The following is a 23894-nucleotide window of genomic DNA, read 5'->3' as shown; positions in this document are numbered from 1 at the left end:
CTTGCTGGAAGTTTTGCAAACATTCACATTCTGTTTTGTGAAATCTAGTGGGTTGGATACTGACTTGCCCCTCTCATCTCTTCTGCCTAAGCCATGTGATTCAGCTACCCCTCCAAGCCACTCTGCCTCCCTTTCAGGTCATTTCTTCTTCCACAGTCCTCTTCATCTGCTGTCTCCCTAACAAACACATTGCAACATACATTACGATATAAATAAAAGAATGCATTACATAATATTCATTAAAACACAGCCTAAAAGCAACAGAATTTCTTTACACAAGGGAAGCTGTTAAAGGCAGTTCAGAGGGTCCAAATTCTGCACCGAGAGCAGGAACCCTTGAGTGCATTGTACAACTTCTGTGTTAAATACTCTAAAGGTTTAGAAATAGGAGAATTTGCTATGTGTGCTTTGTTAACGTTTTCCAAAAGGAATCAGAATGGATGGCACAGACATTTCCTTAAATAGTAATAAATGCTTTAAATATGTTTCTGCTGTGGAACATAAAACATTTACTAATAGGAATGTGTGGTGACACAATTTTATGACTAGAGCTTTGCTCGTGTTTGCTTCTAAATATCAGCTGTTTTGAAATATGGTTATTTGCTTGTAGATGAACATAGCTTTCAAGAAAACATTTTTCTTAACTTGACATGACTTTAAAAAGTAGCACAATACCTATTCAATATTAATTGTTTCGATGTTTGCTCACTTTAATACTTTTCAGAGTCACGGCTAGAAGGCTGGCTATCATTGCCTGCCCGAAACAATACAAAAAAATATGGATGGATTAAAAAGGTAAGAAATGCATGCAATTCTTGGAGCTATTACTTGGGCGTGGTATGCAGTTATTTTAATGCTCTGTTCAGCGCGTAAAAACGAAGCACTACAGTTTTTGATACACTGCTGCTTTTCTAGAGATTGATTATGAGCCTGGCTGGGATGCAAGAACACTTTCTTTTGAGGTTCCTGAAGGCTTTCCCACCAAAAACAGGAAGAGAAAACTGAGGAATCAAACACACTCACAGTGGAAGATGGGTCATTGGCTGCTTATCTTCCCATATCTCCTCCTTAGTGAATAGTTTTCTTTTAAGTGCTAGAAGCAGGAGGAGCAGAGAAAATGGGAATTTGCCAGATCCCAGGTGGAAGACATTCTGAGAGTGGGCTTACACCTCCTACTGGAAGGAATGTGCAGGGTCCCCTCAAGTTGTTAGCATCTTCACCAGGGAGAGGAGTCATCCCTCTTTCAGTCTCCTCTTCTAGCTTGCCTGTCGAGTCTGTGTGTTCCCTCCCCAATATCTCCCCGCCCCCGATCTCTCCCTGCCTTCTCTTGAATTCACAGCGGAGGAGTGGGGGCTTTTTGTTTGGGGGCCTTGGTGACTGCTAGAGCTCCAGGCACATCCTGCAAAGAGCCTTCTAAATGCGATCACCTTTTAATCTTGAGCGCAGCCATTGCTGTGGCTTGTCCAGCTTCCTTTGATGCGGGGGTGGTGGTGCAAGAAGCATCCAGTGGGACCTGCCTGCATTGCTCCCCACCCTTCCTGTTGCTTTGTTGTAGCCCATGTGAGGGCTTGAGCATGCAGTCCCACCTTCATTGGTGTGGGTAGACCCTTCATGCCTCTTCAGGCAGCCTTTGGGCTTCGGTGCACAACCATGGCTACCCCTCTCTTTTTTGTTGTGCCTGTGAGGAGAGGCTGACTTACCACACAATAGTGTCCTGTCCTCTGTCTGTGCCTCCGTGCCATGGTGTTTGCTCTGTGGACATCTGTCTGACTCTAGTTCCTCTAGTTCCATGGCTGACTGGTTCCCTATGGCTCTGGTTGCATCTGCTGAGGTGAGTACCTCTTAATGTAGCCTCCCCCCCCCCCGATTGCTTCCTTTCCCATCTTCAGACATCACCTGTCGCTTTCGGGCGGGGAGAGGGGTAGTTCTGTATTTTCCTCTGTCAGTTTAGTTTTATGTTCTTTTCGTTTCGGTTGCCCATGTTCTTCCTGTGAGTTGAGTGGCCCAATATTTCATTTGGGCTTGAGGAGCTATCCCGCTCCGGGTGTTGCAACAATAAAACTGCAAGCACATTTGCAGAGCTAAGCAGGGTCCGATATGGTTTCAAATTGGAGGGGAACCACGTGGATGACGTTCTGCCCCCCCCCCCAAAAAGAGGCGAAAGACTTGAGAGGACCCTGCCTGATCCCTCCAGTAGGAGGTGTCACCCCACTGTAGAACGTCTTCCACCTAGATCATCAAACAGAAATTCACAATAAGACAAATTTCTACTGGGGTATGTACTTTATACTAGGCATACACTAGAAGTAGAGGCCACTACAGATTCGGGTGTGGGCTGAGAGAGGAAGGGTTGTATATGCACATTTTGGCTATCCATCAGCATGAAATCCAATTACAGTCTTAAAGCTAATGAAGGACTTGATTCAAAGACTAGACACTTTAGTACATTGGGATTTTGTTTTTGTAACTTAGTTGAGCTTTTATCATGCTTGCTGCATCATATCTTAAAGAGTTATTTTGCTTGTTTAGTTTTGATGATGTTTTGCCCATTGTTTTTGATGTGACTATTGCAACATAAATCGTAACAATGCATTTACTGGGTTAGACGACTTTGTTGGGCAAGTAGCTTTAGTTATCAAACTTTTTAAGTAATTTGTTTTGTGATGTGGTTTAATCCTATGAAAGTATTGTCGTGGAAGAAAAATGGCATGTATATATCAAAGTGAAAATTTGTTGCCCAACCTGTGTGTTTACTTACTTTTTTTTAAATTTAAAAAACAGTATATAATTGTGAGCAGCAAGAAAATATTATTCTATCACAATGAACAAGATAAAGAGCAATCAAATCCTTACATGGTGTTGGACATAGAGTAAGTATTGTTTTGTGACATTATCTTTTTGCTTCTATTTTACAGGATCTTCCTATGGGTTATTGCATAGCTTTTGCTGTGTTTTTAAAATTCTTTTCCCCTCTGATTTTTTGTAATGTTTTATACCCGTGGGCCTAATTTGACCCAGCAAGGGTCCCAGTTTGGCCCATGAGATCATTTCTCCCAAATATTGCCCCTTAAAGTGCCCTCCTAGTTGTTCATTGACAAGGGGGGCTTCCTGTAGCTGCTGGTCAAGTGATTGGCAATAGAGCAAGCCTACAAGGGTCGGCTGGTTTACAGAGGTCCTTGGCTACATGGCAGATTTCCCCATAGGGAAGTCCATGGCACAACTGACTCCTGCCCAAAGCAGGGCTTGGACACTGCCTATCTAGCTGATGGGCGGAAACTTCAAGCCCTGCCTGATTTGCTTTTTGCTTTGTATAGCAACTTGAATAACAACAGAGGAAAAATGGGTCACCTGACATCATTTTACTGTCAGGTGATAGAAAGGTGGGCCAGACCAGACTTTTTAATAATTATAATGAAGAAATAATAAAATTCTGTCCTCGTGCCATCTAATCACAGAGGTTTATTATGTAAATTTGTAATGGTCAAGACTTAACTGATCCTTTGTTCTAATTAAAGAGGGCATATATATGACATCCATTTCTTCTTATTTTGACTCGATTGCTGTTTGTTTAAAGATTACATAGGAAAAGAGTTCAAATAATACTTGGAGTAATATTTGTTTGGCAGTTTAAAAAATGTACTGATTGTAGAATTTGCACTACTAAGTCTTTAAAATACTGTATTATTAACACAGGTGCATCTTACTTTTAAATTATTATTTCATGTCCAAACTGAACTCTACTGAAGAGAGAGCTTCCATAGACTTTCATAGATTAGTATTCCTTACGTTACTGTTTCCTATCTCACTTACATTTCCGTTGACTTTCTGCATGTGTGCTGCTACAGCAAATTGTTCCATGTTCGGCCTGTCACACAAACAGATGTATACAGAGCAGATTCCAAAGATATTCCTAGGATATTCCAGGTATGCCTTTAAAAAATTATGAACAACAAAGGGGGGAGAGGGTAGAAGAAGGAGTCATGCATTCCTTAAATAGTCAGAATACACTTGACATGGTATAGTTTCACTTGAAATATATTCTGAACCAAATTGTAACCAAATAAAGGGATTGGGAGTTGCTATTTTTCTTCAACTGTGGAGTTGGATGGCAGAAAAGATAAGTCTTGTATTACTAAATGAGCCCTACAAGAGGCTCCTTTCTGTATTAATGTCATTCCCGTTTATGTATCTCTGGGCTGGTTCAGGTGAGCTCCCAAGTTGGAAAGGGGAGCATGTCTACCTCAACAGGATGCTTTCATGGAAGAGAGGATCAGGGAGGTGATTTTCGCCCAGTCCTCCTCGTTCCCTGCCCCCGTTGAAATGCTGCTCTGGAGGGTTTGGGACCTTCCAGAACACAGCATGCTTCCCTCCAGTGAAAGCTTCTGTTGGATCTCAGTCTCTTCTTCTTGTAGAGGCAGCCCTCCTGTTCGCAGAAGGAACACTGCATTCAGCCCATCACATCCACCATGTGGATAATAGGTGGAATGCGTCAAACTGTGTTGGCCATCTGAAAGCATTTCACATTCTTTTTCATTGTTTCTTGCTGTCTTTGTTTGATATTTATGTTCGTGCTGCGGGGCAACCAATTTTTTCTCCTTTGTAAAACATGGCTTGTGTGTACCAAGTATTACTGGTACAGTGCTTTCTGTTTTTGATTCCAGATCCTGTATGATAATGAAGGAGAAAGCAAAAAGGAGCAAGAATTTCCTGTGGATTCTGCAGGGGAGAAGTCAAACTATATTTGCCACAAAGGCCATGAGTTTATACCTACTCTGTATCACTTTCCAACCAACTGTGAGGCTTGTATGAAGCCATTATGGCACATGTTCAAACCTCCTCCTGCTTTGGAATGCCGCCGCTGCCACATTAAATGTCATAAGGATCACATGGATAAAAAGGAAGAGATTATTGCACCTTGCAAAGGTACCTAGCAAGTAACTATAGTATAAAATGGATTGGTCTATTAGAAGAGTCAGATGCAACTCTTCAGTCTTGTGAAATGCTAACAGGGTTGCTTATATAAGTGAGTTTAGTCAGCTTTATGCATTTGGGATGTGTGGATGGTTTGTGAGCTGGTTCACATACAGCACTAAGCTATGGTCTGTTTAACAAGTCACAGATGAGCATACAAACCATGGCTTGTTTCTTCAAAGTTCAGTTTGTTTTCTAGTTGTTATTGTCTTATGTCTTTTGTAGCTTAGTGAGCAACCAGGGTGGGAAGACAAAAAAAACCATGGTTTAAAGAAGAGTGCTGGGTTTTCACCTAACACTGAAACCATAGTTAAAACAAATCAAGGTTTGTAAATGAACAACAAACCATGAGCTCAGGTTATGATTTGTTGATACTAAACAAATCATAGTATGTTGCTAGGGAGGGTTCAGAAGATCAAATGAATAATGGTTATTCTTATTAAATTATCTTACTAAACTGGCTTAGCATTGTGTATAAACCAAGTTTCTCTGTAATTTTGAACTGTTTGTTTCTTTCACAACTCAAAGCCTTTTGCTTCTGAAATATAATTGAGAGAAAAGGATGTGTTGTGATGTTCTGAATACTGTTCATGGATAAATCCTAACATGACTTCTGTGCCCCATGGCTTTAAAACTTTCTGTCTTCAAAGAATCAAACAAGGTGCCCTATGTGTTTGGACTTTAGCTTTATATAGTCTGTCCGCTCATTTGACCACTGCTCAACAAGGCTTTTCATCTTGTTAGAGTTAAGCCAAAGTTGAGTCTCCTGGTTCCAGCAGGGGAGTTGAGGCTTTTAAGTACATATGTATGTATTCTGATTTTTCTGATTTTAATATGTTTCAGTAAATTATGATATTTCAACTGCAAAGAATCTACTACTGTTAGCCAGTTCCACAGTGGAACAGAAGAAATGGGTGAGCCGCCTAGGGAAAAAGATTCCCAAAAAGGCTCCAGCACCAGATCCGTTTGCACGATCATCACCAAGAACTTCCATGAAAATACAGCCAAACCAATCATTAAGACGGCCAATTAAACCAATCCAACTCTCCCCCCCGACTGAAAAGAAAGACTTTCCTACCAGGTAAAAAGTGGCATGTGGGAAATTGTTAATATCCTTGGTTTTCCCTTCTTGGTTTTTAGATTACTACACTGGATCGTTCACATAAGACAATTTTAGTTTTTTCTTTGACGGTCTCTAAAGCACGGCATCCTGGCAGCATTTTATTACTTCGCCCACAATTTATTTAGCTTCTTGTGGAGTATGGAAAATAAATTGATGTAAAAAATAACAGGCACTTCCTTAACATTTAAATGATTTTTATTGCTTTACACTGCTATTTTATCTTTTATTCCATATTTCATTACAGCAGTGATTTGCAGAAAAATAAGAGAGTCATTTAATGATAAATAAATATTGTTTTGTTAGAATAGCATGAAATGCAGTGTTTGTGCATTTCATGTTCTCCCTTGTTTGTCAGCTGTGCCCTATATAAAATAACATTTCAGTTTTATGGGGAATATTCATGTCAAAAAGGCTATTGAATTGCCAAATATAAAATGTACAAGAGCTGCTGTAGTCCAATCTAGAAAAAGTTAGCTACAATCCGTGCAGCTCGTAAGTCCATTGTGTGTGTTTTAAGTGTGGCTTTCTTGATCAGGGCCCATAATTTTTACTTAAAGCCCAGGTTTTAAGGTGAATATTGTTCACCCAATTGTTACATTGTGTCAGAATACTACTAATCCACTCTTGGGAGGGAAAAGCACCACATGACATACTCCAGGATGTGTGTGCAATCCTTCAGATCAAAGCTATGCTTTGTTGCATATTCTTTACTGATGAGACAGGGCTAAGAAAGCACACAGGAATGGTGTATATGGATTCTAGACTGCAGCCAATATGTCATGTCACCATTAATGCATCAGGAGAAAGTTGCACTGATTGCCATATTAAGAATTGTTTTTAGTGGACTGTGTCTCATAAACTTTAAAACCTCATTTTGCAGATTAATTGATGTGGCATGTAGAGACTGGGATTGGTCATTTGATGATATTGATTTTGATATTGATTTTAATATTGATGATGCTGGGAACGATAACGATCTTGATGATAGCGATGATGATGATAACGATGTGTTTGTTCTGAAGAGGTAAATGGGTAGGAGGAGAATGGATTGACTTTCTTAAAACGAAGCATGCTGTTTGGATTTTCCCCAGCAGTCAAAGTGTGCCAGCTTAAAAGCTCCCAAAAGCAATTTTACAATAAATGCAAAAAACATTTAACCATGCATGCATCTAACTTCTGAAATATTTTGAAAATGTAGTTCTCAAAACCCACATGGCCGCCATCTGTGTTGTAAGATGCTCTTCAACTGTGTATTACTAACTTTCTGCAAAAAATGTTTTGTTTTGCTTTTTTTAAAAAATCTACGTTTCATGTTTTTTATATGTTGCTCCAGGCTCAGATGTGGGCAGCAACATATATATCCGTTTTGAAGTGTTGTGCAGCTTTTTATTTTAGCTGATGACTTGCATACGTATTGCATTCTTTGGTAGTGCCGTGAGAACTTGATATGCTTTTTTTGCATTGGTGTGCCATTTTTATTTTTATAACAGCTCATTCGTGATAGAAGGGACCAAACCTCGATACAAGAAGCTAGCATAGAGCAAGCCCCAGCGTGAGTTAAGGTAGCGTAAAGTGCTGGCCAAGCTGCTCCAAGCCTTGCAGAGGGAAAACAAGCCTTTAAAATACTGTTTGGGTTGCATCACCCTTTTTGCTGGCCAAACTTATGCTGGCTTCTAAGATCATGTGACCAAGCTGAAGAGTTTTATGATCTAGCCAGAGTACCCTCTCTCTGGTCCCGCTGCAATATGATCATGGGGAACCCCCCCCCCAATTCCAGGGTTTACACCTGTTTTAAGGTCAACCAGACTTGGCTTAGCTGGCTGGGTCCCAGCTGAGCCAAGAGGAGAGACATACGCTAACTTATTTCTGACCAAGACACATGTGAAGAAGTTAAGCTGGCATACCTTGGCTTCATCCAGAACCTCCTGGATCAGTTGGATACCCACACTCATCCCAGCAGATCTTGCTATAGGATTGCTCTCTAAGTTGCTTTGCATTGGAGCAGCCATGCTGGAAACTATTTCCACTTTTCCCTAGGTAAAAACCTATCCTGTTTAAGAGGAAGGGGCGGGATGTAGAGTTCCAGTCTTTCCCCAGCCCCTACTCCCTTTCCCCACCATACTTCTCTGTCATTGAGGCCATAGACTTGGATGGGGCCAGGCCTCAATCCCCAAATATGGCCAGGCTCCATATTTTCCCAAAGCAAACATGGCCATCCCTGAGGAGGATGTTGGGACACTCTTCCACCCTGGTCAGCCAAGAAATGCTAAGACTTTCAACCCAGAGTTTCTTTTTAGTGAAATACCTGTATTTTTCTTTACTTTAGTAGCTTTTTTAAATATAAAAATAGGAACTGATAAAAGCAAAAGAAGACACACACCCCCCCACAACTCAACAGCTGCATTCACACTGGAAGCAAAATGGGGCTCAAAACTAAGGGATACAGACAGGGCCGTCTTAAGCGTATCTGGCGCCGTGGTGCGAAGATCCCTCCGGCGCACCCCCCCCCCCGCCCCATTTCCCAGCATGGCTGTCTGGCGGGCGCAGCGCGGCTGCCGTGGGCACAGCAGCGTGGCGCCCCCCTGGCGCCACCCAGCCTTGCCTTAGAGCCGGCCCTGGATACAGAAGTCTCTTCTTGAACACTTTAAGGGGGTAATGGTGGTTAAAATCCCATTAAAACCAGGAAGAGGAGGACTGTGTATGCCTGCTGCCCTTGAGCTGTTTGGAAAACTTATTTTGCCTGGTGCCCGCTGCTGTTTGTTTAAAGGGAAGAAGGAAACAAAGAGACTTCATCCTTCTTTTAAGACAGGATGGGAACAGGAGATCAAAGAGATGTCCTATCAAACAATTCCAAAGCAGGTTGGAAGACACTCTTGACCTGTTAGGCTGTCCCAGGCAGGTGGGAGGTCCAGCAATTTCCCAATGCTGCTTTTGGCTTGGATCTTGTTTGGGAGCCTGCAGGCCATAGAATTAATTTCACTGTTTTTAAATATGTTTTCTAGATTTTACTGACCAGATCTTTTTTAAAATTCTTTTTCAGCTAACTGCCTCCTATGAATACCATCACTATTGGAGTTGATAAGACGGAACCATCATATTCCTGGGGTTACGAATATATATATATAGATGTTTCTGAAAGACAGTTCAAGTATAAATAGATAAGAAGTTTACAGAGGTGTGTGTTTTTTTCTTGCTGCAATACAACGTACTAATAATTCCTGTTGGTTTTTTTAATGTAATCCCTCTGGGTGACTGAGCAAGTTAGGAATGGTTGGTAAATAGTACAAGGATACTCTCAAATTCTGTTCTACAAATTCTCTCTGGGAAAGACTCTCACTACATGTCACAAGAGGAATAAAAGGAGTGGGGGAACGTGATGAATCCAACTCTTGGTCAGTTTTTTTTAGAGAAATGCAACCAGCAATTTTGCCAGAAGAAAGGGCAGTAAGGAGGGTCTGACACACTGATGAAGACTGCATCTTAAAGAAGTGACCATTATACTGTGTGTGTATGTGTTTTGGTGTGTAAATATGTATATTGTACTGTAATGCTGCAAGAGGGTTAAAAAAAACTTTCCACTTTATTTTTTATACATATTATTCATATACCATTACCTGCAGTTGCAACTATGCACGTGTATAAAGCCATACTGTTGAATTTTGCCATTCATTATCTGTATATCAAAGGCTGCATGTCTGTTTTCAGCAGCGACATATAATAATAACTTCCAAGTATATATCCAGTAACTACTTAATGGGCAGTCCTCTTTTACCAGTCTTGAATGCCTTAAATTAATGTCATTTCCTTAAAGTCTGTGCCCATTCTAGATATTTAAGAGAGATAAAGGATCCAGAGGTTTCCCAGCTCTTGGGATGCAATTTTGCTTTGTGGCAGAACAATATAGTGCACTATGTTTACAATATAATAGTTTATATCAATGTCAGTCTATTCTGAATGTATATCTAAATGGGTTGGGGAGGAGAGGGGTCAGCTGAGTACTGATTTCAAAAACAACGAACAGGTAGTATTAGAACTAATATATAGCTTTCATGCTTAGGCATAACTTCCCATCCACCCTTTGTACAAACCTCAGTATTAGTCATTGATTTTATATTACCCTTACTAAGTGCTGCAAAACAGTGTTCTGCCTTTCTTTTTTTGCATACTATCTATTTTTACATTTTCACCACACAATCAATATCTAAGGACTGTCACCAATCCTTAACGATTGAAACATACTGTAGATGTATTTTAAACTTTTTGAATCCTGTTCTCTTAGCACATAGCATTTGGAACAGGAAGATAATTTCAGTTGTGTGTTTTTGAGAACATATGTGAGGAAAGGGCCTTAGAGGCACTTAATCGAATTTTTAAATAAAAAATTTGATTTTGTACAAAATATAATTTATGTGAGATTTTTAATGATGTGTCCATAATTTATCCAGAAAAAATGCATGTTTTATACAACTACAGTATGCTATAATGTTAAAACATGATGGCAGTAAAAAAAAAAGGAAAAGAAAAAAGAACTATTGTAGCCTCCTCCTTGGTCTCTCTCTCTCTTTTTTTCCATATGTTTACATATATATGCATATATATGTTGTGTGCTAGTGCTAATGAAATACAGAATTAACATTTGAATGAAGGAAATGAGACATTTCACTACGTTGTTTTCCTTAGTAGATATTTGAAAGGAGAGAACCAAGATTTATTTAACATCTCAACCAAAAAAATTGGATTTCCACCCAATAGACACCCATAAGGTACAATTCACTAAACACTCCCCTGTGGTTTTTAGTTGCTTCAGGAGGGCTTGTGCAGTAGAATGCAGTGAGTTTGAGCTCACTATAAACTGGTGTCTTCTCTCATTCAAACCCCCTTGAAATGAGTAAGAATTTGTTTCACTGAGTCACACACAGAAAGAAGATCCAGTTGGTGACTCACCAACCATATATTCAGTTTTACTGTTTATACACACACTAGGTATGAGAAGCTGTGCATCCCATAATTTAAAATATACCTTTATTATTTCAGTTATCTTTGAGCCCCAATGGCACAGCAAGTTTATCATTTTGCTTGCTTGTTTTGAATAGTGAGAGTACAGCATATTTTTAAAAATGCATATTTTGCATACAAAACTTATTTTTAAAACATGTATACAATAAAAATTGTTTCCATTCACTGAAGGCATACATATTTTATATAAAATTGTTATTTGTGGGAAGTTCAGAATTGGAAGAAATATATATATATATTTTTAAATAAACTATTTGAGTAAGACTAAATAATTCCTGATGTTGGTAAGTTGATTTTTATAAATTGAAGTATACAAATGGAACATCTTGCATAGAACTGTTATTTTAGAATTCTGAAGGACAAAATGTTGCTTACATACCGTACATTTATAGGGAAATGCATTTTTAACAATTCTTGGAATCAGCTAACCAATGCTGGACAAAATGTTCCCTGTGTTTAAAAGTAGCTTTGTGTAACACCTTTTGAAAGATCAGATGATGTCCTGTGCCTGATTAAAAGGAGAGTGAAGCATTAATTCACGTCCTTTTCAGAGAATAGCATAAGCGCTCAAGCTTGGCAGAAGAATAGCAGGTCACAGGTACATTCAGGACTTGTGTTTGTATGAGCCAATCTGTCAGAAGATAATGGGACATCCAAAGGTTGAAGGGACAGCTATCAAATTTGACCACTCATGAGCAAGAGTTCAAATCAGTTCCCTAAAACAGCATGGGACAACAATACTGTTGCATATTTTGTTGGAAGTAAATCCCATTGAGCACAATGGAGCTTTGGTCTTAGTAAACATTGGCAGGATTATGTCTCTTGCCTACGTAGACCATCCTTTGCCACCATCATGTTTTGGATCTGACTAATTCACAGAGACTCACTCTTAGGTAAGGAAAATGGGTGGGCCCAGGACCAGCTCCCTCTTGGTAGAAGATGGTAGTTGGAAATCAGTCTCAGACTCTAGCAGTGGGATCTTATTCTTAAATCCAACTTCCCAATGCTGCCTATGGTACCGGAGTCCCCTGAATGGATGCATTTTTTGAAAGAAAGACTATTGGATTTTCCAAATTTTTAAAGACTTCATTGGTTAAGGTGAAGTCAGGCCAGGCCAGAGATTTTCCATTCCTGGTTTAGTGATGCGGTCTCTGTCCTATAGTTATGGAGAAAAAGCCACAAATTTAACAAGTCGTTGGGAATTGCCTCACAAGTTTGGCAGAAATAGATTGATGTTCAGATAGGAAGGTACCTGGCAATACCTTCCCTAAGAGACCCTGCTACCCAAGGCCCATCATCCAGTAGCCACAGGAAGTCTGCCAACTCACCTGTCTACCTTCTTCACACAATGCATAATTTCATATGCCTCACTTGGGTCTCCCTCTGCTTGCTTTTCTCCAAACTAAAAGGTAGTTTGTCATGCAGTTGAGAACACTGCTATATGTGCTCCTAGCTTTTAGTTTCCTGTATCCCACTGTTCTGAGAACAGGCTGCTGCTTAAGACACAACTTCCATATTGTACCTGGTTCAAGGGAGTAAACATTGGCACTGCTAGGTTTTGCACTTGAACTAGCTGGAAATGTGGCATGAGGTACACCAATCCAGGAGGATTCCCTGCCTGTATACAGTAATTGGGGAAACCCTTTGAGGCAAATTGACAAGTCCTTGATAATGTATGCCAGGGGTCCCCAAACTAAGGCCCGGGGGCCGAATGCAGCCCAATCGCCTTCTAAATCCGGCCTGTGGACGGTCCAGGAATCGGCATGTTTTTACATGAGTAGAATGTGTCCTTTTATTTAAAATGCATCTCTGGGTTATTTGTGGGGCATAGGAATTCGTTCATAGATTTTTTCAAAATATAGTCTTGTCCCTCACAAGGTCTGAGGGACAGTGGACCGGCCCCCTGCTGAAAAAGTTTGCTGACCCCTGATGTATGCATTTTGGACTGGATCTTGCAAGCATGCATTGGTTTTATGATTGCTTCCTTCAGTTCTTCAATTTGCACTGCTTGACAACAGTCCCCATCCACACACCAGCTTGTAGTAAGTCTCCTCTCTTCACATTAAACACTGTAAAGCTTTCCGCACAATGGGAGTTCCTAGGTAGTATTTACCCCATAATGCAGTGCAGGGCACTTTGCCAAAGAACGACACCTTGAAATACTGTCTTCTACCTTGGTGCTAAGGGACGCGGGTGGCGCTGTGATATAAACCACTGAGCCTAGGGCTTGCAGATGGGAAGGTCAGCAGTTTGAATCTCTGTGACAAGGTGAGCTCCCGTTGTTTGGTCCAGCTCCTGCCAACCTAGCAGTTCGAAAGCACATCAAAGTGCAAGTAGATAAATAGGTACCGCTCACGCAGGAAGGTAAACGGCGTTTCCATGCGCTGCTCTGGTTTGCCAGAAGCGGCTTAGTCATGCTAGCCACATGACCCAGAAGGTGTCTGCGGACAAACGCCGGCTCCCTCGGCCAGTAAAGCGAGATGAGCGCCGCAACCCGAGTCTGCAACTGGACCTAACAGTCAGGTGTACCTTTACAGTACCTTGGTGCTAAGACTAAATTGATGGTACTCATTCCTCGGTAATGTACAACTGCTACAGCAGATAAAGCCATAGGAGGTTTATTTTCCCCAAGCATAGATTTAAACCATGTAAGAAGCATTGTGTTTAATATAAAGCTTTTATTGACTTAAAATAGGTTCTAGTCATACAAAGTTTTCATGGCTTGGCTTGCTCAAAATGTATAGATTCGCATTGTACAGATTCAGCTCAAAACACCATTTTTGCCTTTTCCTTGCTCCACAGGGAAGTAGCGAATGGCTGCTTACTTTCACATATTTGGAAGCATTTCTGAAAGTGCCTTTCAAAATAAAGGATTTTATATTTATGCTTTCTGAACTGCGATGAAGCATTGCCGCTCTTTCCCAACTGTCATTCAAAAATGTAACTGAATCCTAGGTAGCCAGCCTAAGCAGCTGTTTTTCTCAGCTCAGGCAAGTTTATAATGGGGTTTATATTCCTGGAGTTTAATGTGTATTTCAACCGAAACAAACCCATTCTTGCAGTTATTTTGGAAATGCTTAAAAGCATTTATGTAGGCTGTTGTTTCTTTTACAGGCACCCATTAGATCAGGCATCCCCAAACTTCGGCCCTCCAGATGTTTTGGACTATAATTCCCATCATCCCTGACCACTGGTCCTCTTAGCTAGGGATCATGGGAGTTGTAGGCCAAAACATCTGGAGGGCCGCAGTTTGGGGATGCCTGCATTAGATATTGAGAACCAGCTAACCAATAGGAAGTTGGATGTGTAAAAGAATAAGACCCCAATCCAAAGAAACTTAGCTATTCTAAACTATTATTGCAGTCCATGAAACTTGAGAACCAATTTACTATGCAGCAGGCAGGACTAACAGGTTTACTGAGCAAGTAAAGAAGTTAAAACTCCAGTTGTGTGCGAGAAAGAGCACACTGTAACCTCAGAAACAAAAGCTTCAGCAATGAAACTTAAGTTTTTTGGTAAGGGGCTGATGCAAGAGCAACTAATACATTTAAGGGTGCTACAACCTCATACCCTGGAACAACGCTTGTATCATACATAACTAGAATTTGACAAAAAGGGACGCCACAGCTGCATTTCCATTTGGCAACAGATACTTGATGGGAGAGTGAGAGGCATAAGAAGTTGCTTTAGTATTTCAATAACACTATATGGGCACACATTCGGCAATCCATTAAAATTTTCTTACAAAATACATCAAAGTGTATGCATGCCAACAAACATCAGAACTTTTATTGAATTCATAGTGGCAACTTCCTTTAGTGTGTGAAACATCAGCAGTTTCCCATTAAATGGATTTCTGGTTTACTGAAGCTTGGTGATAACTTTGGTCCTAATTTACCGTCTCATATATTGGTTTCATTCTTCCTTTTGATCCAGACCACTTAAAATAGACAGAACGTCATCTTAATCACTCTTCTTTGCTGGCTTCCTGTATTGCAGTATAGTTGCTGTGACCCATATATTCAGAGCCATCATGACTATGAAACGGACCAGAACTGTGGGGGGAGGGGAAGTGTTTAGTTAAAAACTTTTGTTTTTCTCCATTTTACTGTATGTAACTTAATTTACTATATTTCTAGTTAGTCTCTCATAGGATAAACACACTTGAGACGAGTTACGATCAATCAATAGAAGACATTAACATTCTACGATTTAAAGCAGTAAAAACTGTCAATATTAACAATAGTTACAAATAACAGTTCTCAACAACATCAACAACAACACACACACACAATATTTTTTAAAACCCCAAAGCATTTTCTTAAAGGTCTGTGCCATACAATTTTCCCTGTAGAGGGCATTCCAGAAATAAAGAGCCACCATGGAGAAGGCCCTGTCCTTGATGCTAACCTAACCATTTTTACTTGCAGACCAGAGCCCAAGGCTTTGAATGCAAATTCTTCAATCCTGGGCAATGGTAGTCTTTCATATAGCCTGGTCCCAAAGCATTTAAGGGCAGGTGTGGCTAATACGTGGCCTTCAGGATGCTGCTGAACTACGACTCCCATCATCACCCTGACCACTGGCCATACAGGCTGGGATTGATGCGGGTTTTAATTCAGCAACATAGGCCTGCAGGTTAACTACCCCCGCTTTGAGGTTTTAAAAGGCCAATATTTGAGCCCAGAAGCTAAGAGAAACTTCCAGGTATAATTACAGGTAGGTAGCCGTGTTGGTCTGACGTAGTCAAAACAAAATAAAAAAATTCCTTCCAGCAGCACCTTAAAGACCAACTAAGTTTTTTTATTTTTGTATGAGCTTTCGTGTGCATGCACCCTTCTTCAGATACACTGAAATAGAAGTCCCCAGATGCTTATATGTAGAGAAAGGGTGGGGAGGGGTATCACTCAGAAGGGTGGTGGAAATGGGTGACTGACTATCAGTCACTTTTTTATTTTGTTCCAGGTATAATCACAGCTATGCCAACCTGACGTCACAGTAGCTACTGAAATACCTGACCACTGTGTTAATTTGCATGCACCCCACGAGGCAAAATTCACACACGGAAGGCGGTTTCTGTCCCTTAACCGCAACATAATGCGCAGTGCTGGTTGTGACATGCACTGCTGGATGCAAAGCACATGGTTTCCATCCACGCCTGCAAAGTGGCAGATTGATTGGAATGTACATTTCTACCTGCCTTGTCAATAGCAATATTGAAAGTGCAATATTAATACTGTATAAATCACTTGAATTGCAGAATTTATATGCAGAGGATTTTAAGTCAAATTCCCACAGTAGATGCTTCTAATCCTTGTGTTTAAAATGCAAAGAACAGGTCCGAGGAGACTGACTTGTCCATAACTATTCAAGCATTTCTCCCTAAAGAGATACAACATAAACCAGATATTTTGCAAGATTCTGTGTCACCCCCACCCCACCCCCCAAAATTGTCTTAGGTGAACAATATGCCAGTGAAACAAAAATATGGAAAGTGAACCTCATGTGCTAATTACAGATGCAAACTGGAGTGACCCAGTGTTTGTAGCCAATGTTCGGTCCGCTGGGCAAACTTTGCTTCCTCTCTATTCAGAGTGATTAAGTCCATTGGCTGAAAAGTTTGCCTCTCACCATCCAAAAAAAGTTGGTCCAATGAAAGCCTTTTCTGTTCTGAGCTCCCCCAGTTATGTAACCAGGTAGCATAAAAGCATCTGCACTACAGCTATTGATGGAAATGTGTCAGTGGATTTGCTGACTAGTTAAGGACCCCTTATTTAATTGTCCTCAGCAAAACAAATTTTAAATTGCCACACACACAAATCACCTGACATTACAATATTACCTGTAACATCCTTTGTTGTCATTACTGTCGTAAATATTCTGGCTGCAATTGAAAGAGAACATATTAGCACACTTTAAACAGGCAAAAGGGGAGAGTTGTCAGGCAAATATACTGGCCTTTTGAAACCTGTGGTTTCCCCAAGATAAGTGAAACGGCTCAGTTTAGAACAACTTTTACCCCCTACGCAAGATGTTTTGCTGATAATTCTGCATTCCTCTGATGTTTTTCCTTCCACGTGTGAGTCGAAATTTTGTTTCAGATTAAAATTGCAAGCAAATCCAGCCCGTTTAAGTCAACTTCGTTCACAGTGTGTAGTTACTACACCACTCCCAGCAGAATTTCCAGTTCAGGTGAAAGACATAAGGCACTCACAGTACAGATGTCACCCACAATTTCCATTCATTTTCTCTCTGTATAAGATATAGGGAACCATCTCCAAAATATTATTAGGCCAACAAACTTTTAATTTCCCTTGGAATTCCTTTAAGCAGGAAACCCAGAAGTTTGCATTACCCAGTTTTTGGAGGCAATTCTATTTCAGGCATGAGCTGCTCTCATCAAAACAAGGATGTGTGTTTTCAGGGGGCAGGGACTAAAGTGGGAGTTTGCACAGAGTGATTTGCATCTGATGTTCTGATGCTGGCGGCTCTAGAGAGCCATCAAATTTAGGCATGCTTGCTTTATTTGTATTTAGTAAACAAAGCTAAAAGTTTGAGAAGCTGCTTACTTGCACAGGTATATACAGCTAGACTCCAAGTCATGGCACTCACTTGCCCAGAATCTCTCGTCCGCCAAAGATAACGAAGCTGCACAAGTTTACTTGCAGCGCTGATTACAGTGCTTAAATTCTGCAGGGAAGGAAAAGGGATAGAGTGGGAAGTACGGGGTGTGGTGGAAAACTGCCCCAATTCAGGATAAATCAGCTGCTTTGGAAAGTTTTAACTCTGAGCTGAGATTTAAATCTACTCTGAACTTCTGAAGACTTAACAGCTCAATCGCAAGCACGTCCACTCAGAAGTACATGGTACCTCGGTTTAAGTACACAATTGGTTCCGGAAGTCTGTACTTAACCTGAAGCGTACTTAACCTGAAGCGAACTTTCCCATTATGTAATGGAAAGTGGATTAATCCGTTCCAGACGGGTCCGCGGAGTACTCAACCTGAAGTATATTTAACCCGAAGTATGAGTGTAATTGGTTCTGGAAGTCCGTACTTAACCTGAAGCAAACTTTCCCATTGAAAGTACAGTCATACCTCGACATCCGGACGCTTCGACTTCCAAAGGTTTCGACTTCCAAAGTCGACAACCCTAGAAGTTTGGCTGGTGCATGCACACAAGCGCAAAATCGTGCTTCGCGCATGCGCACAAGCGCTTCAACATCTGAAAACTTCGACTTACGAAGACGGCCAGAGAACAGATCGTCTTCGTAAGTTGAGGTACCACTGTAATGGAAAGTGGATTAATCCGTTCCAGACGGGTCTGCAGAGTACTTAAACTGAAAGTACTCAAACCAAAGCGTACTTAAACCGAGGTATGCTTGTAAGTTGTATTGAATTCAGTGGCGCTAACTCCCAGGTAAATGGGGCTAGGATTGCAAACCTAAGAGTGTTTGGTTTGTTTTTTTGCTTAACCCCAAACATTTAAAATTCAAACATAGCCAATCTCAGCCCCCTCCAATCTTCTCAAGCCTGTGCATGCAATCTGGGTGAGCCAAAGTCTGGCTTACCATGATGTGCAAACCAGGCAATAGGCATGTTCCTTCCAACTAGATAGATAGATAATCTTATTGTCATTGTCCCATACAGAACAATGAAATTGAAAAAAACTTTACACCAGACATTCAAAACCAGGCATTAGCAACCTGCGCCCCATGGAGGCCATTTATCCGGCTCACGAGCCGCCCGGTCACAGAGCTGCCCGCTCGGCAAGTCCCCGCGCCGTGCTAAACCGGCAGAGCGCGCATGGGGACTCGCAGAGTGGTGCCGAAATACAGCGTCTGGGCATGCCAAGACGCCAGAAATCGCTTCTGCGCATTTCCAGGCATGTGCAGAAGCGATTTCCAATGCTGCGCCGCCCATACTCAGAAGCTGGAAATCGCTTCTGCACAAGTCCGGAGTGTGTCCGGCCCACGGACCAGCGTCAGTGGCAATGATCCGGCCCACGGCCGGAAAATGTTGCTGACACCTGTTCAAAACCAACAAGCCTGCTATTCCATCCTGATTAGCCCCCCCAGACTCTGATGCCCCATAATTAAATACAATATACCCCCATAAAGACTATCCTTAGACTGCATTTAAAACCATAATCGCATTTGGATAGAAACTGTTTTTCAGTCAGCTAGTTCTAGTCTTCATAACCCTGTACCTTCCTCCAGAAGGCAGAAGCTGAAAGAGATCATTTCCGGGGTGCGCACTATCCTGCGCTATCTCTGCAGCTTTCTTAGGACACCTGGAAGCATAGATTTGATCCAAGGTGGGAAGGGTGCACCCAATTACACAGTCTTTACAACCCTGGGCAGCATTGTTTTTTCCCCTGGCCATGCAGGTCCCGAACCACACACACAGACCATAAGTTAGTACACTCTCAACAGTACAATGGTAAAATGCCGTCAACAGGTCCTTTGAGAGATTATTTTTCCAGAGAATTCTCAGAAAGTATAACCTCTGCTGTGCTCTCTTCATCAGGTCTTTGCTGTTTTCTCCCCAAGTCAGGCCTTCTCTCAACTCCATTCCCAGAAATCAAAACACAGAGACCTGTTCCACACACTCCCCCTCAATAATAAGTGGCTGAATATTCAATTTACATTTCCTGAAGTCTACAATCATCTCTTTTGTTTTCTTTAAGTTAAGGAGCAAGTGATTTTTCCTGCACCACTCCCCCAGCTGCTCTATTTCCTCCCCCTCTTCAGCTGTGATTAAACCAACTACTTACCATAGCCAGGTCCACTATCCATTTCTGCAGGGTTAGCATGTACCATCCTGCCACAAATCTAATCTTGAGGTTAAGTTGCATAAGGATGCTGCAATCAGGTGGACACTTGGTAGTTCACTGGGTTAAATGCATTTACACCCTGTCTTTCCGGGTCAAGAAATGTAGCTTCTCAAGGTAGCTTTAGGAATGAATTAAAAGCCAATGAAGGAATTACTAAATTGCAAAGGCAGCCTGTAAAAATCACCACAAAGGGTTTCTAGCCCCAAGGCTGTAAATTTTGTGATTGGATACGCCACTCTCGGGCAGCCATGTTGTCAGCTGCGCCTCCAAGGCAGCCATTTTGCGCTGGTCCCCAAAACAAGCTCAAAATTCCAAATGTGCCCATAGGCCCCAAAAGGATGAAAATCATGCTGTAAAACATAGGCAATGCCTCATCATGCCAGAACCCAGAGGGGAATTTGGACAGGGTGCTCTTTTGAGGGGATGGGGTTTAATTACCCCTTGTTCCTGACAATAAATTATGCAAAATAAGCAAATTATGAAAATATTATTATGTGTAATTTATACAGGTTGCTCTACCCTGGTACAGAGTTTTGATTTTAATTATAAGCGTGGCACATAACCTAAAAATAAAAGAATCCCAGGAGTTAAAAGAAAGGCTGTTCATGCTGGGCCTGAACTTTCCCCACAAAGTCCTTATATTCCATTACAGGGAATCAATTGCAAGTGCTGCAGCTTAATCCACCAGAAAACACCTGAATAAGATCCTGAAAAAAATGTGCACATCAAATCAGGAATGTGCGCTGGAAAATAGTTGCTTCATTCAAGACGACGGAATGCAAAAAGAACTGGCAGAAATGCTATATACTGTAAATGGAAATGAGCAAACAAGATAGTTAAAAGGATACATGGCTGTGTAAGGCAAAGCATGCTTCATTTTGCCACCATAATGAAGGACAAATAGCAAAAGAATGACATCTGAAACGCAACAAACAAAAATGATCATGAGCAAGAGAAACAAACGATGCTGCAATATTGGCGGGTAGGAGCAATGTACTACCTTGCACAATGATGATAGGATATTCTATATACGTCAGCAGAGGATAATTGTAGTAACTCATATACCGCAGGCATACGAGGAAGCTGAAAGGGAGAGGTAAAATTTCAATTTCTACCTTAAGCACACTTAAAAGTAACACAGGCTCCGTTTCAATATCTTTGCCCCAGTTCAGATGCAGAGCAGTTAACTACATATGGGCAGTGGTGGACTTGGGGCTTTCAAATTTCAGCAACGCCAACATTCAGTCAAATTTCAGCAACGCCATTGTTGCGGTGCCCCCCCCCCCCAGTGCTCTCTCAGCTCAATGCCTGATGTGGGCAAACCGCTCTTGATCTTCTAAATCCACCTCTGATAGGGGTCAGTTACAGAGGGCAAGACATGACTTAGCCCTTAATAACACAGGGCATGAATAAACCTAGTGATATCTGTGGGTTACGAACCACACACTGCAGCACAGAAGGGCTGTGTGGTACAAGCTATACCTTTAAAGCACATTCGTTCCCTCAAAGAATTCTGGGCACTGTAGTCCAACCTTCAGAGTTCTCTTTCCCAGCAACCCTTAAACTACAGCGCCCAGAATTCTTTGAGAGGAAGAATGTTTTGCATGTGGTTAAAAGGTACAGTGTGTACACACAGACAGCTAAGGATTTATTATTACTGTATTTGCTTTCCGTGTTTTATTAGCATGGCTGTCGTTGTAAGAGGCCACAGCACTGGAATAAGGTGACTATTCTGTGCAAAACAACCTTAGAAGTATCCACCCAACCTTAAAAGAAGAGGTTTAATAAAACAGACCATATCTTTTAAGTAGATAAAATAGGGCTTGTGGGAAAACCGCAACCTATATAGAAGAGGCTACCTGGAGCCGGTCTGCGATACAGGGAATGAAATCTGCACATGCTCAATGATACTACTTGTTACTTCAGTTATTTATTTATTCATTTATTTTCAAAGTTGCCCAAAGAAGAAAAGAAAACCCGTTTGGGAGCCATCGCGCATATTAAAGCCACGTTTACGTCTCTTGAAAACAGGAGCCAATGCTCACATTTCTCTTTTCAAAAACGGGCTCAGCCCAGGAACTTTTGAATCATCTGGTGGCAGGACAGGCCACACACGAAACAGCAGTCATAGAATTGTGGAGTAGGAAGGGCCCCCAACGGTCATCTAGTCCGACCCCGTGAAATGCAAGAATGCAGTTGAGTAGACAGCGCCTGTAGGGGAGAGCCCGACCCGTGCCAACTTGAGTTGAAAGCCGCTCGGGAAATGAAAACATAACGGGGTGTGCCTTGCCTCCGGGCGTGTTCAGAGTGCTTTCTCCCTCCCAACACTAAGTACAGCCCTAGGGGAAAGACCTCGCCAGGAAACTCTCAAGAAAGAAACGGGAGTTCTCCCTCCTCCGAAACCCAAGAGAAAACGAAGGCCATAACTTAAAAAGATCCCTTTACTTGCCCACTCAGCTCCAGCACCAAACTCTCCAGGCTGACTCCCCGGGCGGACTTAGCAGCCAGCAAGTTGGCTGCCTGCGGCACTTTGAGCACCCCGCAAGCCAGGATCGTGCTCCAGTTGGCCACGTCCAGCAGCAGCGACTCCAGCCCCATGGCGATGCCCCCCTTCCCCCGCCCCCAAAAGATGCCGCTGCTGCAGCCACCGCCGCCTGCTCGTCTCCCTCCTGGCAAGGGCTGCTTCCGCCGCCCTTTGCTAAAGGGACCACCTCCTCCTGGAGCGAGGGGAGGAAAACGCCCAGTGGGAGGAGAGATGGGGGGGAAGGCCCCGGGCGCCTGTTTCTCCGCTTGCATGGCGCGCGTGGCTTGCAAAAAGGTATTACTATATTGTTATTCCTCACACACACACACCTCTTTCCCCCCTCACTATTATTACTAGTGTAGTGGTAGTTGTACTTGTAGCGATAGTAGTGTAATAATAGTGTAACTGCCCCTCCCCGCGAGAGCTGTTCCTAGTTTCTGTTTTTAATGATTTCTGTCAAGGGCGAGAGCGCAAAAATCCTATTCCGAGTTTCAAAGGCCGCACCCACAGTAGGAGGAGAGGCGGAAAGCCTCACGAGTTAACTCCTTCGCATCGCCTTGCCGCAAAAAGTAGGCTGTTTGTTATTCAGCTGGCAAAAAACCCAGTGATTTTTTAAAAATTTAAAATCCATTTTGTTGTTTTAATGAGGTGCCCAAGGTTGATCAAAGCGCCGTGCGTGGCGGCACAAAATGGTTGCAAAAGAAAAGAGGTTCGTTCTTAGTGAGTATCGTTACAAAGAAAAGCACGGGGAACAACTGTTGTCAACGCCACCTGATGCAAAGCAGGGCCTACCCTCTTTCAGTTGCATTACTCCTTTCGCGGCAAAACAAATACTGTATCCAACTGGTTAAAGGTAAAGGTAAAGGGACCCCTGACCATTAGGTCCAGTCGTGACCAACTCTGGGGTTGCGCGCTCATCTCGCATTATTGGCCGAGGGAGCCGGCGTATAGCTTCCAGGTCATGTGGCCAGCATGACAAAGCCGCTTCTGGCAAACCAGAGCAGCACATGGAAACGCCGTTTACCTTCCCGCTGTAGCGATTCCTATTTATCTACTTGCATTTTGACGTGCTTTCGAACTGCTAGGTTGGCAGGAATCCAACTGGTTATGTTTTTCCAATTGTCCTGTTAAGCTGCACCTGTTGAATTTCTTTTTTGCCAATCGGCTGAAGAGTTCTAGAGTGGGGGGGGGGGAGAGAGAGAAGGCAACTTTGGAAGTTACACACAAGTCGCTGCAGAATTATTTGTATGTTTATGCAGAAGTCAGTCCCAGTGTGATCTTACTACTTTGGAAAGTGTGTCAGGTTGCAGATTTGGGTTGCAAGCCTATGTATATTTATTATTATTTTATTATTATTATTATTATTATTATCATCATTTCTATGCCACTTTATATTACAGTATATATAAATTATATATATATTATA

The 23894-nt window shown here is 41.9% G+C and overlaps 2 protein-coding genes across 5 annotated transcripts in view; one reads left to right on the top strand and one right to left on the bottom strand.

The window, feature by feature from the left end:
• ROCK2 (Rho associated coiled-coil containing protein kinase 2) overlaps nt 1–9939 on the top strand; it is a 74492-nt gene extending 64553 nt beyond the window's left edge. For 3 of the 4 annotated variants that reach the window (XM_035109844.2, XM_035109843.2, XM_035109846.2), the window contains 7 exons: nt 725–795; nt 2782–2870; nt 3846–3924; nt 4662–4923; nt 5815–6052; nt 6975–7118; nt 9135–9939. In XM_035109844.2, the coding sequence (XP_034965735.2) occupies nt 725–795; nt 2782–2870; nt 3846–3924; nt 4662–4923; nt 5815–6052; nt 6975–7118; nt 9135–9138 (887 nt within the window). In that variant the 3' untranslated portion in view covers nt 9139–9939. The remainder of the gene's footprint in view (nt 1–724; nt 796–2781; nt 2871–3845; nt 3925–4661; nt 4924–5814; nt 6053–6974; nt 7119–9134) is intronic. The other variant, XM_035109845.2, reaches the window with a different exon arrangement.
• A 4932-nt stretch (nt 9940–14871) lies between these two features.
• Nucleotides 14872–22588, bottom strand: SLC66A3 (solute carrier family 66 member 3). The gene is made up of 7 exons (XM_035109847.2): nt 22394–22588; nt 20945–21027; nt 20793–20862; nt 19885–19942; nt 17680–17800; nt 16953–16994; nt 14872–15165 (listed from the first exon to the last, which is right to left on the bottom strand). Exons 1-7 carry the CDS (start codon nt 22540–22542, stop codon nt 15074–15076), a joined length of 615 nt encoding a protein of 204 aa, XP_034965738.1. The 5' UTR covers nt 22543–22588; the 3' UTR covers nt 14872–15073.
• Between the last annotated feature and the right edge of the window lie 1306 nt (nt 22589–23894).

This window comes from Zootoca vivipara, chromosome 3, assembly GCF_963506605.1.
Source record: "Zootoca vivipara chromosome 3, rZooViv1.1, whole genome shotgun sequence".
Taxonomy (NCBI): domain Eukaryota; kingdom Metazoa; phylum Chordata; class Lepidosauria; order Squamata; family Lacertidae; genus Zootoca; species Zootoca vivipara.
The sequence above is the reverse complement of the archived record's forward strand: the minus strand, read 5'-3'. Positions and strand labels throughout refer to the sequence as shown.